The sequence below is a fragment of the Micropterus salmoides genome, unplaced genomic scaffold (genome assembly GCF_014851395.1).
Source record: "Micropterus salmoides isolate LMB-PRFRI ecotype aquatic unplaced genomic scaffold, ASM1485139v1 Ms_hic_scaffold_6, whole genome shotgun sequence".
NCBI lineage: Eukaryota > Metazoa > Chordata > Actinopteri > Centrarchiformes > Centrarchidae > Micropterus > Micropterus salmoides.
In genome coordinates, this window is record NW_024044348.1 from 17,737,105 (window position 1) to 17,749,219 (window position 12,115).

General features: G+C 40.6%; 1 protein-coding gene across 1 annotated transcript in view; it reads right to left on the reverse strand.

Moving 5' to 3' along the window:
• The window catches only part of tjp1a (tight junction protein 1a), a 106,174-nt gene that overhangs the window by 28,945 nt on the left and 65,114 nt on the right, over nucleotides 1-12,115 (reverse strand). The window contains 5 exon segments of the mRNA XM_038700548.1: nucleotides 41-144; nucleotides 340-661; nucleotides 871-973; nucleotides 1,200-1,324; nucleotides 2,283-2,339. Coding sequence (XP_038556476.1) covers nucleotides 41-144; nucleotides 340-661; nucleotides 871-973; nucleotides 1,200-1,324; nucleotides 2,283-2,339 — 711 coding nt within the window.

Here is a 12,115-nt window from a genome sequence, read left to right on the forward strand (position 1 = left end):
ATAGGCTCATTCATGCAAACACATCTCTCTTTGCTCTCACCTTAAGAACAACATCTCCCTCCTGGATGTTTCCATCTCTGGCAGCGAGGCTCTCGGGGGAGATGTCCTTCACAAAGATGTGGCTGGCCAACCGCAGTCCATATTCTACTTTCAGAGTTGATAAGCATAACAAAGTAATATTAACAGGGCACATTCATTTAAGTTCTGATTGAATGTCCGTTTACATGTACACATATCTTTTTAATCATCCGTTTAGTATTTCTTTAATCCTTTTTGAGTTTTATATAATACAATATGCATAGTCAAATTTTTCAAGTGCTTGGACATTGTGTTGCCCACCTTCATTTTTGCGGGACTTGACAAGGGTGACCTTGGAAGGCCTGGATGGAGCAGAGGATGTCTGTGATCGGCGATCAGAGCGCGGTGACACACTCCTCTCCCTCGAGGCACTGTGATCCCGCCTGCCGCTGCTGCTGCGCTCACGGTCGTGACGCCTGCCAGTGCCCGTGCCTCCTCTGGCTCCTTCATAGGCACTTTGGCCACCACTGTGGTGCTCATAGCCATCATCCTCTTCACTGTCCTCTTCCTCGTGCTCCGACATCGTCTCCCTGTCGCCTGGCCGAGAAACAGGGATCTGCACTTTCCTTTTCCGACGAATAGTCTAGAAATAGACAAGAAGTTTTGAGAGTTACAGAGGCAATTATTATGGTCTCCCTCTCGAGCAAGGTAAAGATGGCCATATCACTAATGTCGCGCAAAACATTTTGTCAAACAGCAATTTGAAATGAGTGGACTCCCAATAATGAAATCAGGCTTTCTTACATCATGGTTTTCTGGGATTCAAACAGCTTTGGTAAAAACGAAACTTACGATCTTTGCATTTTTGCCACTCTTTCGGAGCTGCTGCACAGCATAGGCATGCTCCACGTTGTCCATAGAGACGGCATTGACCATCACCACTCGATCATTTTCTCTGAAACAATAATAAAAAAAAAAATAGCTGCAGAGATCCATGTGAATCTACACAATTCATACCAAGATGGTAGATTGTTATATAGAATAAAGTAGAACAGGGGAAATATCTTATACTTAAGATATATAAATACTTACTTACTACTTTTTTCAGTGCTTCTACAACCCTTTTGTGTGTAAATCTTACCATACAGCAAATAAGTCCGCATTAATAATAAAACGCTTACTGTAGCAGTCCCTCGGCAGGACCTCCTTTCAGCACATCGGATATCACAATGGACGTCTCCCCACTCTGGAAATGAGGGTTGTCTCGCCCACCTGAGATGGCAATGCCAAATCCAAAGCCTGCGGCCTACACACACAGAAGTACACACTACACTCACTGATATGGAATAAATGGTAGATGCATTAGACTTTCCCCAGGATTTGTTGCAAATAAAAACAGGCTAATAGGCTTTCTGTTGGCTAATTATCAGTGAAATTGATTTAAGAAAAATAATGCACTGTGTTATGTGCAGTGAAAGAGTAAAACACTGGGACATTTACTGGAGACGAGAACAAAGCTATGCATTTGCACGTTATTTTGCAAATTTTCCAAGAGGGTTTCATGGAGAATTTCTACGTTTTTATGCAAAAGCCTGCACCAAGGGAGCAAGCCATGGGATGTAAATGGCTAATCTTACAACCACAACAACACAAGACAGCTGCAAGGCATGGGTGCCGCAGGCCACAGTGGGTCGCTCTGTCAGCCTCAATAAAGCCCCTACTAATTAGATTACACCAAGCAGGCCGGTCTAGACAGGTGCTCGACAAAATCCCACGACACAACAGCATCAACTAACTAGAGACGATACTGACTGTGCCAGAGGGGGTAATGACTTATTTGCACCAACCGTAGCTACTTAGGTTAGGAGGTAATCTATCATAATTACATGTGACTTTACACGGGACAAAAAGCACATGGAATCATCCCCCCCTTTCCCTGGAGTTGTGTTAAGGAGAAGAGTATGTTGCCAACGGGAAGGAAGTGAAATGAAGCAGTAAGGAAGTGGATGCTGATTTCTGTCTTCCTTAGCCTAGTTTCCTGCCATCTGGGTTCCCTGACTATTGTTTCAGTACCGCACATCCTGCTCCTACAGCTGGCCCTCTCAGTACACAGAGCAAAAAGAAATGGACTGGCAGAGGACAGAACGTAAAAAGTGAAGAACACGCAAGACATACTGCAGGATTAGGTGCCAGAGGCAGGCAGAGAGGAAAAGGAAAAAAAGACAAGAAAGGAAAGAAGGGATTAAAGAGTTGTAAACACTTACCCTGTGAAGGGTCACTGTGTGCTGTTCCCATATGACAGTTTCCTCCATAGCTGCACTCTGCAGCACAAGAAGGAGAGGATCATTATTTTGAGGCCAATAATTAGGTGCATACATATATCAAAATGCAATCTATTTCAATAATCTTACAAAAAATATTTGTAAAGCTTGTTATTTTCCCTTCTTATACTTCTTGTACCCTTTTTAGTTTTTACTCTATGGTAATTTTTAGGCAGTAGTCAATGGTGGTGTTGTATGGGACATTATATTCACTGCTCTGATGTCTTTTATTTTTCACAAGGGGTACAGAGTATTGTACAGAGTCCTATGCAAACCCTCCCCTAAGTTACTCAACACTTCTCTGAGAGTATAAAGAAAAAGTGAACACCATAAGTGCATATCAAAATACATCATATGACTTTACATATAAACTGTATGTAAAATGGCATACTTCAGTTACATCAGTTTTTTTAAAAACAGGTTAGAACACCAATTAGATCTAAAGACAATAATCGACTTCACAATATAGGACTTTTTATCATATGTATGTATTCAAACATGTTTTTATTATGAAATCTTTCTTTTCCTATAAAAAAAGTAGAGCACAAACTCAACAAGGTCACATTTTACCAGGGTGCAAGACGTCCATAATGTCACTGACTCAAACTTCTACATACAAAAAACAAAGTTTATATTTAGCTTTAGATAAGACTGACAGTCTAAAAACTACATGTACACCTAGTGTTTCCATATCCTGTTCAGTTTCAGTAAACAGAGTTGTTGTTTGGCTACCAGCAAGGTACACTTGACTGCTTATTTGCATGACTAAGTCCTGGAGACCTAAAAGTCTACATGTGAAAAGATTATGAAAGACAGCAGCATGAGTAAGCAGCCAGCAGAGACTGACTGATATTCAGGAGACTTAGTGAACATTCCTATATTATTCCTGGCTGGGTCATCTGAAAGAGCTGAAGCAAAGAAGGTATTTAAGCTGCTCCTCTTAACTGCCACGCCGGATTAAACTGATGCTAGGCAAGCATCTTTTGCTTTCACTCATTCTCTAATTCAGTTACATCACACAGGTTTCTCTTTATGAATTATTCACCTTTTAGTTTAGGCTGTCTCTTTTATTATTATTTATTTTCATTTACGTGTCTTCCAGTCTGTCAGTGTTTCACTTTGATTCATCATTCCTGTTTACTCCACATAAAGTACAGAAAACGGCAGAAAGCCCCCAATATGAAACTATAAGAATGTGATAATGTTAGTTCCATTTGGTCAAACAGATACTGTGTGTGTGTCAAAGCAGTGTTTGTTTGTTTTGTTTTTTTACAGCTTTACACTGCTTCCCTCCATCTGATAAAGCAATGCTGCTGTCCTGCCTGCAGGATTGACAGTACAGCTGTCTGCTGAGCACAGTCCAATGAGGCAGGGGAAGGAAAAGACCACACGTGGCAGGGTGCTCATTTACTACAACTTCTATAATCAGCTTTTTAAAATAACACACCATGCCACATGTCCACCCTATCATTGTGATAATCTCACTCGCTCACCCCTTCATCATCACCTAATCCCCAAACCAGCTCACCCATCATCTTCAACATCATCATGATCATTACTGTCATCACCTTCCCTTTAACCTAACTATAGAGGTTCACAGTGCAATGCTGCCAACTGCATGGGATGAGGACACACACCAAGAGCCAGCTGATTAGAGTGTCTGGTGTTTGTTGACATGCAGACACACAATACTGTAGGACTGTTGGGGAAAATGACGCAACTGAACACAAAGAAGGGAATACAGATTTCCTAGATACTTTGTCTTAACAGAACAAAAATAACCTATTTTATTTAAACAAGAAGTTAACAAGAAACGTTTAAAATGACAGAGTGATTGAGAGAGACAACTGTTCTGAATAATTTATGAATTGGAGTCATTTTCCAAGTAAAACATTTGCTGGTTCCGTCTTTTCAAATGAAATGGTTTTGGACTATTAACAGAACAAACTGAGCAATACATCATCTTGGTCTCTGGGAACTAGTAGTCTGCCTTTTTTCACTATTTTCTGACACTTTATATATATAAAAAAAACTACTGATTGATAAGACAGAGTAATCAATAATGAAAACAAGCTATTTCAGATTTTGTGGAGCAATGTGGCTGGATTGCGGGATCATTGCAGTGTGACTTCAGGTTGCCCTGTAGGTACTATCCTACGCCACACTTACTGTAGATCTAATCTGGGTTTGGGGTCCAGTCTTTTCCTCTGTTCAGTTCAGTTGGCCTGAACCTCTTGAATACACAGTTAACCATTTGACCCTAATTTCCATGGCAGCTCTGTCTGGATGTTATTTATGTCCATAATTGGCGCAGAAGGCTTGGGTGTTCACCCTCAGTACCCCCCCCACCCCCACCCCCGCACCACTCCCACAGTAATGCCACTATTGTGTGAAGGGACCTGACCCATTTAACCACGGCTCCCCCCAACATTCCCAAACACATCCATTCCTCTAAAGTGTTTTGTGATATATTCATTCATCCGTTCATCCATTCATTCACCCAACAGTCGAGGCAGACACCATGAGAAACAACAGCATGCTGTGGTCATGTGACAGGGTGGTCAGGCAGGCAGGTGATCTTGTCCTTGAACTGTGGGTTTCGCAGATATGCAGGTAGAGGAAGAAGAAGATAGCAAGGCTCTTCAGGTCTCAAACATGCACAAATTAATGCTATCCATTAAAATAGATATAAACCTAAAAGCAAGATAAGACAATGAAAAGGACTTTCTGTAAAACATACTCCACCAAAGCTAAACCCTCTAAAACAAAAAAACAACAACAACAACAACAAAAAAAAAAACAACCCCAACCAAGTCCTACACTCCCACGCCCACACACCCAAACACTGACCATAATCTTTGCAACGGAGGGCTTACAGCATATAGCATATGAGCTATAAGGGCGTACACATCAAGTAAGAGGACATGGGTTAGGTATAAGTCATAAGAGTGACAGGAGACTTACAGATTAATATCCTGGCCTTAATTATATTTCTATTTAACGTCTGAGTGGGCACTGTATTAGATAAACAGAGATTTTATGTCAAATATACTGCATATTGCAGTCGCAAATCATATTAATTGGGCTGAAAAGAATGTATTTAAACTCACTCTGTTGCTTGATTTGGTTTTAATAAATTAAATGGATCATAACGATATCACAAGCATTTTCAATGGTGCAAAGGAATATGTGTAGTTATCTTCAACTTGTGAGCTGCCCTTGACAGATATACATTACAACCAAGACAGTTTGAGAGATAGTTTGGTTATTGGCTATTAATTCACGCAGGCTATTTTTATCCATAAAAGCAGATCCTCTACTGATGAACACTGGTAAACTGGTGACAGCCAAGATGGTTAAAACAAGACAACCTGTCTGTTTCATGGGCTGCTTAGAATATCTCTCAGATGAGATTATTATAGTAATTAATCACTGCAATGTGTAGTGATGATTAACAGGCTGGCTGATTGAGTGTGAGGTATAATCAGGGTAGAAGGCAGACAGTAACAGAGAACAAGAGAAAAATAAAAAAAGGTTAACAAAACAATTTACTTTTAAAACAAAACATACTAACAGACTCAAACATGACGTGCTCTCTCTCCTGCTGACAGCCATTTATGAAAAATGTACACAGAGCAGCAGACACGAGTGGCCTCTATCCTGATGAACAGGTTGCCATGGTAGCAACCTGTCAATCACAAGGTAGTCCCGTCCAAAAGCATACGCTGCATTATCGTCTATTTTCCCATAAATAGGACCATAATATAATAAATGAACATCAGGCTGTGTTGAAGAAGACTTGAAACTAGCGACTGAGACTATAAAGTGTTTACTGAGGTAATAAATCAGCTGAGAAGTAGCAACGTTTTACCATTATTTCTAATGGAACTCGCCCCCTGCTGGATGCAGCTATAAGTTCCGTGTGCATAGTTTCACTTTTGACCCAGAGGTTGCCGCATGATTGAGATTAGAGAAATAACATTTGACAACCTCTCGTCACGCAACTGCAACTCTGGATTGGACATCAGTGCGCGCCAAGAGCTGCAAAACAACTTTAGGATGTTGAGTTTTTTTTTTTTTTTTTTTTTTATTCTAATGTTTTTGCTAGTTCAACTGTCCTGACGTTACATTTTACTGGCCCTGGGCCATCGGCCACCGTTATTGTCGAGCCCTGGTGTCATATGTACCTTGGGTGACATGTTCAACCCACCTGCAACATTTTGTGTTTCCAAGTTTTAAAGTTTAAGCTGCACAAACACTTTTTAGCAGAGAAAAAGAAGAAAGTGTCACGGGATCCAAATAAGACAGAGAACTTAAGCTGATGATACACAGAGCAACTTTTAGAGCAATCGTGCAGGGCAACATTGCCGTCAATGGTAATGAGTAAACATTACGACCGTAAATCCCTTCCCCCACCACTCCGCCAGCCACCCTGCCCCGCCGCTATCCGTTCAAAACATAGTTGGACTTGCCATTAGCAAGAATGCCCAACCACATTGCTCAAAAAGTTGCCCTGTGTATCATCAGCTTTAGACTCACAATCATCTGAACACCGCCATTGTCAGACTTGGGCACCTGGGGATTTGAACCCTGTCAATTATTTTGGTGACATTGTATTCAAAACTGAGAAAAAAAAGAATATGTTGTGCATACTGTACAAGTTATAGCAAGATAGTGAATATCACCGCAGACTCACCGTTTGACCAATCTAAAAACCCTTTGAAACACTTGATATCGGCCATCTAGAGAATGTCGGTGTTGATTTTGGTAGCGTATGAAAAAAGACTTGTGGAGATATAGATGTTAACTGAATTAATATATTCTGAAAAATATAGAGTGACTGACTTTTGAATTGACCATAGGTTGCAGTGAGGCAAACATTTGTCACATATCAGTGGATGTGCTGAAACCATTTCAGCTCTCTAGGACATACGGTTGATTTTCTTAGATTTTTTTGAAGTTTGAAATGAGAAATGTCTAGAAATTTACATTTGTTGTAATAAGCCCTGCCCACCAAATTTTATGCATCAACTGAGTAGTGACCCTAGATCATACAAACCGAATTTTGTATGAATTTACTGCATTTAGCCGACGTGCTACATCATTAGCTCGCCTGCTGCTTTCAGTAACTATCTTTATTATCATCTGTGTTTCTTTCACAGGTGGCTCAGCAGTGTGAGCACAGCTAAATGTATTGGATGATAATGAAACGGGTAGTGAGCTGGGCTGAATATTATAACGTGACTGTGTCACACTTTATAATAATAAGACCGCAGCAAGTAAATTTACTGTAGTGTCAGTGGATGGCTCTTCTTCTGTGTTGTATATTATGTGGGTCATGTTAGATACAGCGACTGAGGGGTGGAGAAGCGGTGTACTTGAGTATCGGTAAAAGGCAATAAATCTAAACTGAACATTACAAAGCAAACAGCAGCGGGTCCGAGCTAACATAGCCTAACATAGGACTGTATGTCGTTAGCTGCCGTGTTGTCGCTGTAGTACGAGAGAGGCTCGGGAGCTGAATCCGAACCGGAGACCGCACATTAAAAGCAGAATAGTGGCTGATGCAAGCAATGGAGAAAATGGGCGTGTGCTTCATTTCTAAGTGAGTTTTGAGGCCATTGACAATAAGGCAATGGAAATTTGATTTATTAAAATCAAAAACTTACATATAGCCACTTTAAGCCAATTTAGACTTACAGACATTTATGTAGAATTGTACATTAAGAAAAAAAAGAGATTGACGTATCAAAATTCTTTTGATAACTCACTCAGCGACATCCGTGGATGATCCTGCCAAAGTTTCAGGTCGATTGGCAAAACCGTCCGTCTTTCATACAGCAGTTTTTGCTGCCCTAACACTTTTAGCGGAGAAAAAGAAGAAAGAAGAAAACCAATAGGGCTCTAGCAGCTTCACTGCTTGAATCCCTAATTAAAAAGAGCTGTGGTGGATGACGGAGGATAATGTCGTCTCATCTTTCATAAAACAAAAATCCAAAAACAGGAATTTTCTGTGGAAAAGATCTCACCAGCTGTAGCTCAGTGTCAAACGGTAATTTGGTTATCTCGTGTATTTTGTTACAGGAACATTTTAGATCATGCAAAAGCAAAGATCACATAACATGTGGGCCCAAAACATACATAAACACAAGTGTGTCTCATTTTCTGGAATAAAAAATTTTAAATAAAAATACTGATGAGGAACAAAGGATGAGGTTTATCTCTGAAATCAGAGTTGTGTGAAACAATGGTGCGCTTGATGTTGCACAAACTGACGGCAGCCTAGTGTATTTATACATCCATATTAGTCAGGCTTGAGCTCTGGCCAGCAAGGCCCAGGGCTGGGAAACAAAGAGCAGCCACCAACTCACACACACACACACACACACACACACACGCCATGATCTAACACTACAGGGCCTCTTTGTTCAAGCTACATCCAGCCTGGCTTGGCCCTGCCTGGCCCACCAAAACACACAGTCCAGTACAGATGATAACGTTCAGGCTCTTCAAAGGCAGAGACTAATCCAGTTCTTTGTGCCATACTGATGAACTGACTGGAAAAATGAGTGATGAAATGGACAATAATAACCTGCTGCAGAAAGCTATGATAAATAGGGTCAGGTCAAGCATGCAAGTCTTCAACACATGCCTCTCTGTCTCTATAGTCAAACACATTCACATTTACATAGACTCTACATAAGTACACACAACCAGGATCTTCTTACAGTGTACTGTGTACAGTAAGCCCATCCATTCTGCAACCAAATGAAAAGTCAGCTGATGAGCATCCCTGAACTTTTGGAAAATAGAAGCATTCAGCCAGAAACACCCACAAACATGTGGACCTGTGTCACATACCCAGGTTGGAGGCGTGAGTACACAATAATAGTTAAGCACAGAGGCATGTGCAGCAAAATACACCACCTAACTAACTTTTGTTTTGTTTTCTAATACAATTAAACTAGGGAAATTGACAAAGCAGCAGGTGACACTGAGGTCATCTTATGAGTAATATCATGAGCTGAGAGGAGGTTTAGAAGAAGCAGAAAACAAGTCTTTATCAGTGCTTCACCAATGAAACTGTTGTCCAGGAATCCATTACTCACCTCCTCCCTTCATTTAAATTCGCTTCATCTGAACCACAGGAATGCTTCACACGGTGGGCGTATCAAAAAGAAAATGATGCAGTTTTTGTCAAAAACACACAGGACAAAAGTGTGGGACAAGTAAAGAATAAAGAACTAATAGGCGAGGACTGCCATTTGTGCTACTGAGAGAGAACAATCCTTTATTCACATCCGTCACATCATTTTTCGGCGGTATACAGAGAAATACTGAGTAATGGGCTAGCAGCAGCGTCTAGAGATGACGACAAGTGTGAGGTAAAATCCTGACAAAGCTTTAGGTCAGTGTGCCTGCTCTTCTCTGATAGCCTCGGGGAGGATGTAAGTAAGAGCAGCCACAGCACCCACAGGAAAACACTATTTCCTGTTTGCAGGAAATAACTTCGGCTTCCAGAGAAATCCCTTTGGGCACTATTGAAAATTCCTCCTAGTTTTAGCTCACCCCATCTTATGTGCTGCAACCTAAAGAAAATCTTACTGCAGAGGGCATGTGGTCGATTCATCGGTTTCAATTCAAATGCACCAAGGCCACACTGTTGTTCCTTTTTTTTACCTTCTTAGCACATGTACAACCTGGAGTAAATGAAGGAATTCAGCCCTATATTGCACACAAATAGAATTATCATGTCGTTCTGGTGTCAGGCAGAGAGGTCATAACACTGCAAATCCTGGATAGATGCAAGACAAAGAGGAGAAAAAAGGAGAGGGTAAAACAGTTTTGGCTAACATTTTAGGATCAACATTTAGACTGGCAACTCTGAACCCACCACCTTGAAACAGCAACCCTCTCAGTCACTGGGGTATTTGTATCCATGTTAAAAGTCTCTCCCCCCTCTTACTACTCTTCCTCAAACAACACATAATTAGAGACACACCCGCACATGTAACCCCACAGAATGTAAACCTTTACATTCTGTCTTTCAGATTAATGTGTAAATTATTGTGTAAAAAAGAAGAAAATAATCCAATGTGCAGTACATTCCAGTGTGGTTATTTTTAAAACATTTCTTAATTATAACAACAGTGAAGATTTTGGCCACATCGCCCAGCCCTATAACAAACTCAACAAAATATCTGCCTGTCACCTTCAGTACCAAACGGATGAATTAGGTAGTGGCCATTTTTAGGGCAGGTTGTGACTGTGATGGGAGGAGAGACACATGGGTGTGCAGATGAGGGCAAGTAGCCAATAGGCAGATGATGATGATGAGGATGATGATGCAGAGCCTCAGTCAGCAATGATGTGCTGTTGTGCTGACATGATCAAATATGCTTGAGTTAATTAGTCTCAAAGAGCAGCTCTGTGCTGTCACACAGCTCCCTGAAAACTCCCCCATCAGGACTCTCCTCAACACATCGTGCAGGACACACACGCACACACCCCTCTGACTGAAAACAGAGTCACTGCTAGAATAGTGAGAGTAGGAATAAAATACAAAACCTATAATCCAGGCTTTTGGATTAAAACGTTAATCTGAGCCATGCTTCCTGCTGAAGTCTACTGCTACTGTTTCATGAAAGCAGACAAGAGTGAAATAGATAGAAAAATGGATGGATGGATGGATAACTGAGAATACTCATGTTTCTTACCGCATGGGTTTTACACATACCTTTGTCTGCCTGTTGTAGCTGCCTGTCAGCTAGTGGATGATAAATCTGTCTGGGTTTAGTCAAACCTGTAACCACATGTGATTCTGTCACTTTGTGGAGAGAATATACTTCCAGAGACAGTAGGATGAAATTGTGGTTTTAAAATCTGCCACTGACAACTCCAGGTATTTACTGTGATTGTGTTGCAATTAACTTGCTTTAATCGCCACCCCAAGAACTTTGTGAAGTGTCAAACTAGTGCAAAAGATTCAAAACCTGGTGTGAGGTTTCACTGTCCCACACACAAACCAAAAACCAAAAGTTACCCCTGAAGCACAGAGACTCTTGCGAGACAAGTTGATAGCTGGTCCACAAAGTGCAAATACGTCGTCCCACTGGGTAAGATTAGTACATACGCCATTTAAATTTTGTTAGGAAGTTAATGTCCATGCATAAAACTAGCTCAATCAATCAATTAATACAAACAAAGCATCCATTGAGGAATTACTGATCAAAATCAGTTCCACAGAGTGAGATGTAAAAAAAGCTATAACTGGAAAAGAAAAAGGATCAGTGCATTCCTGGTTCATGGCAGTTTTTCATAAGGAGATTAATTAGCAAAAACTACTTCATGTATTATGGTTAGTCGTTCATAAAAATCCACACTGTACACAGTGTTAGGGGTCTCACAATTCTCCAAATCCGTGATGTGATTTGATCTGAACATTTTCTTTTCAGCACTGACAGCTAAGCAATTATTAGACCACAGAGTGTTGATTTGTAAATATCAAGTACAAGATTTTTGGAACATAACACACAAATGCCATGTGGTCAAATTTAAAGAACTTATTTTAAAACGCAATAACAATAATTTCTTTTACGAGTCAACTGGGAACAAACTGTTAAACAAAAAAAATAAAAAGAAGAGAAGGCAGAAGTTTTCACCAGTTTCCACCAGGTTTAGAAGGATGGAAGAGCTGACTTTGTCCGTGAGGTTCTTTTTCCAGTAAAATTTATTAATATTTGTTCACGATGCCTTTGAAGATGTCCTGCCATATT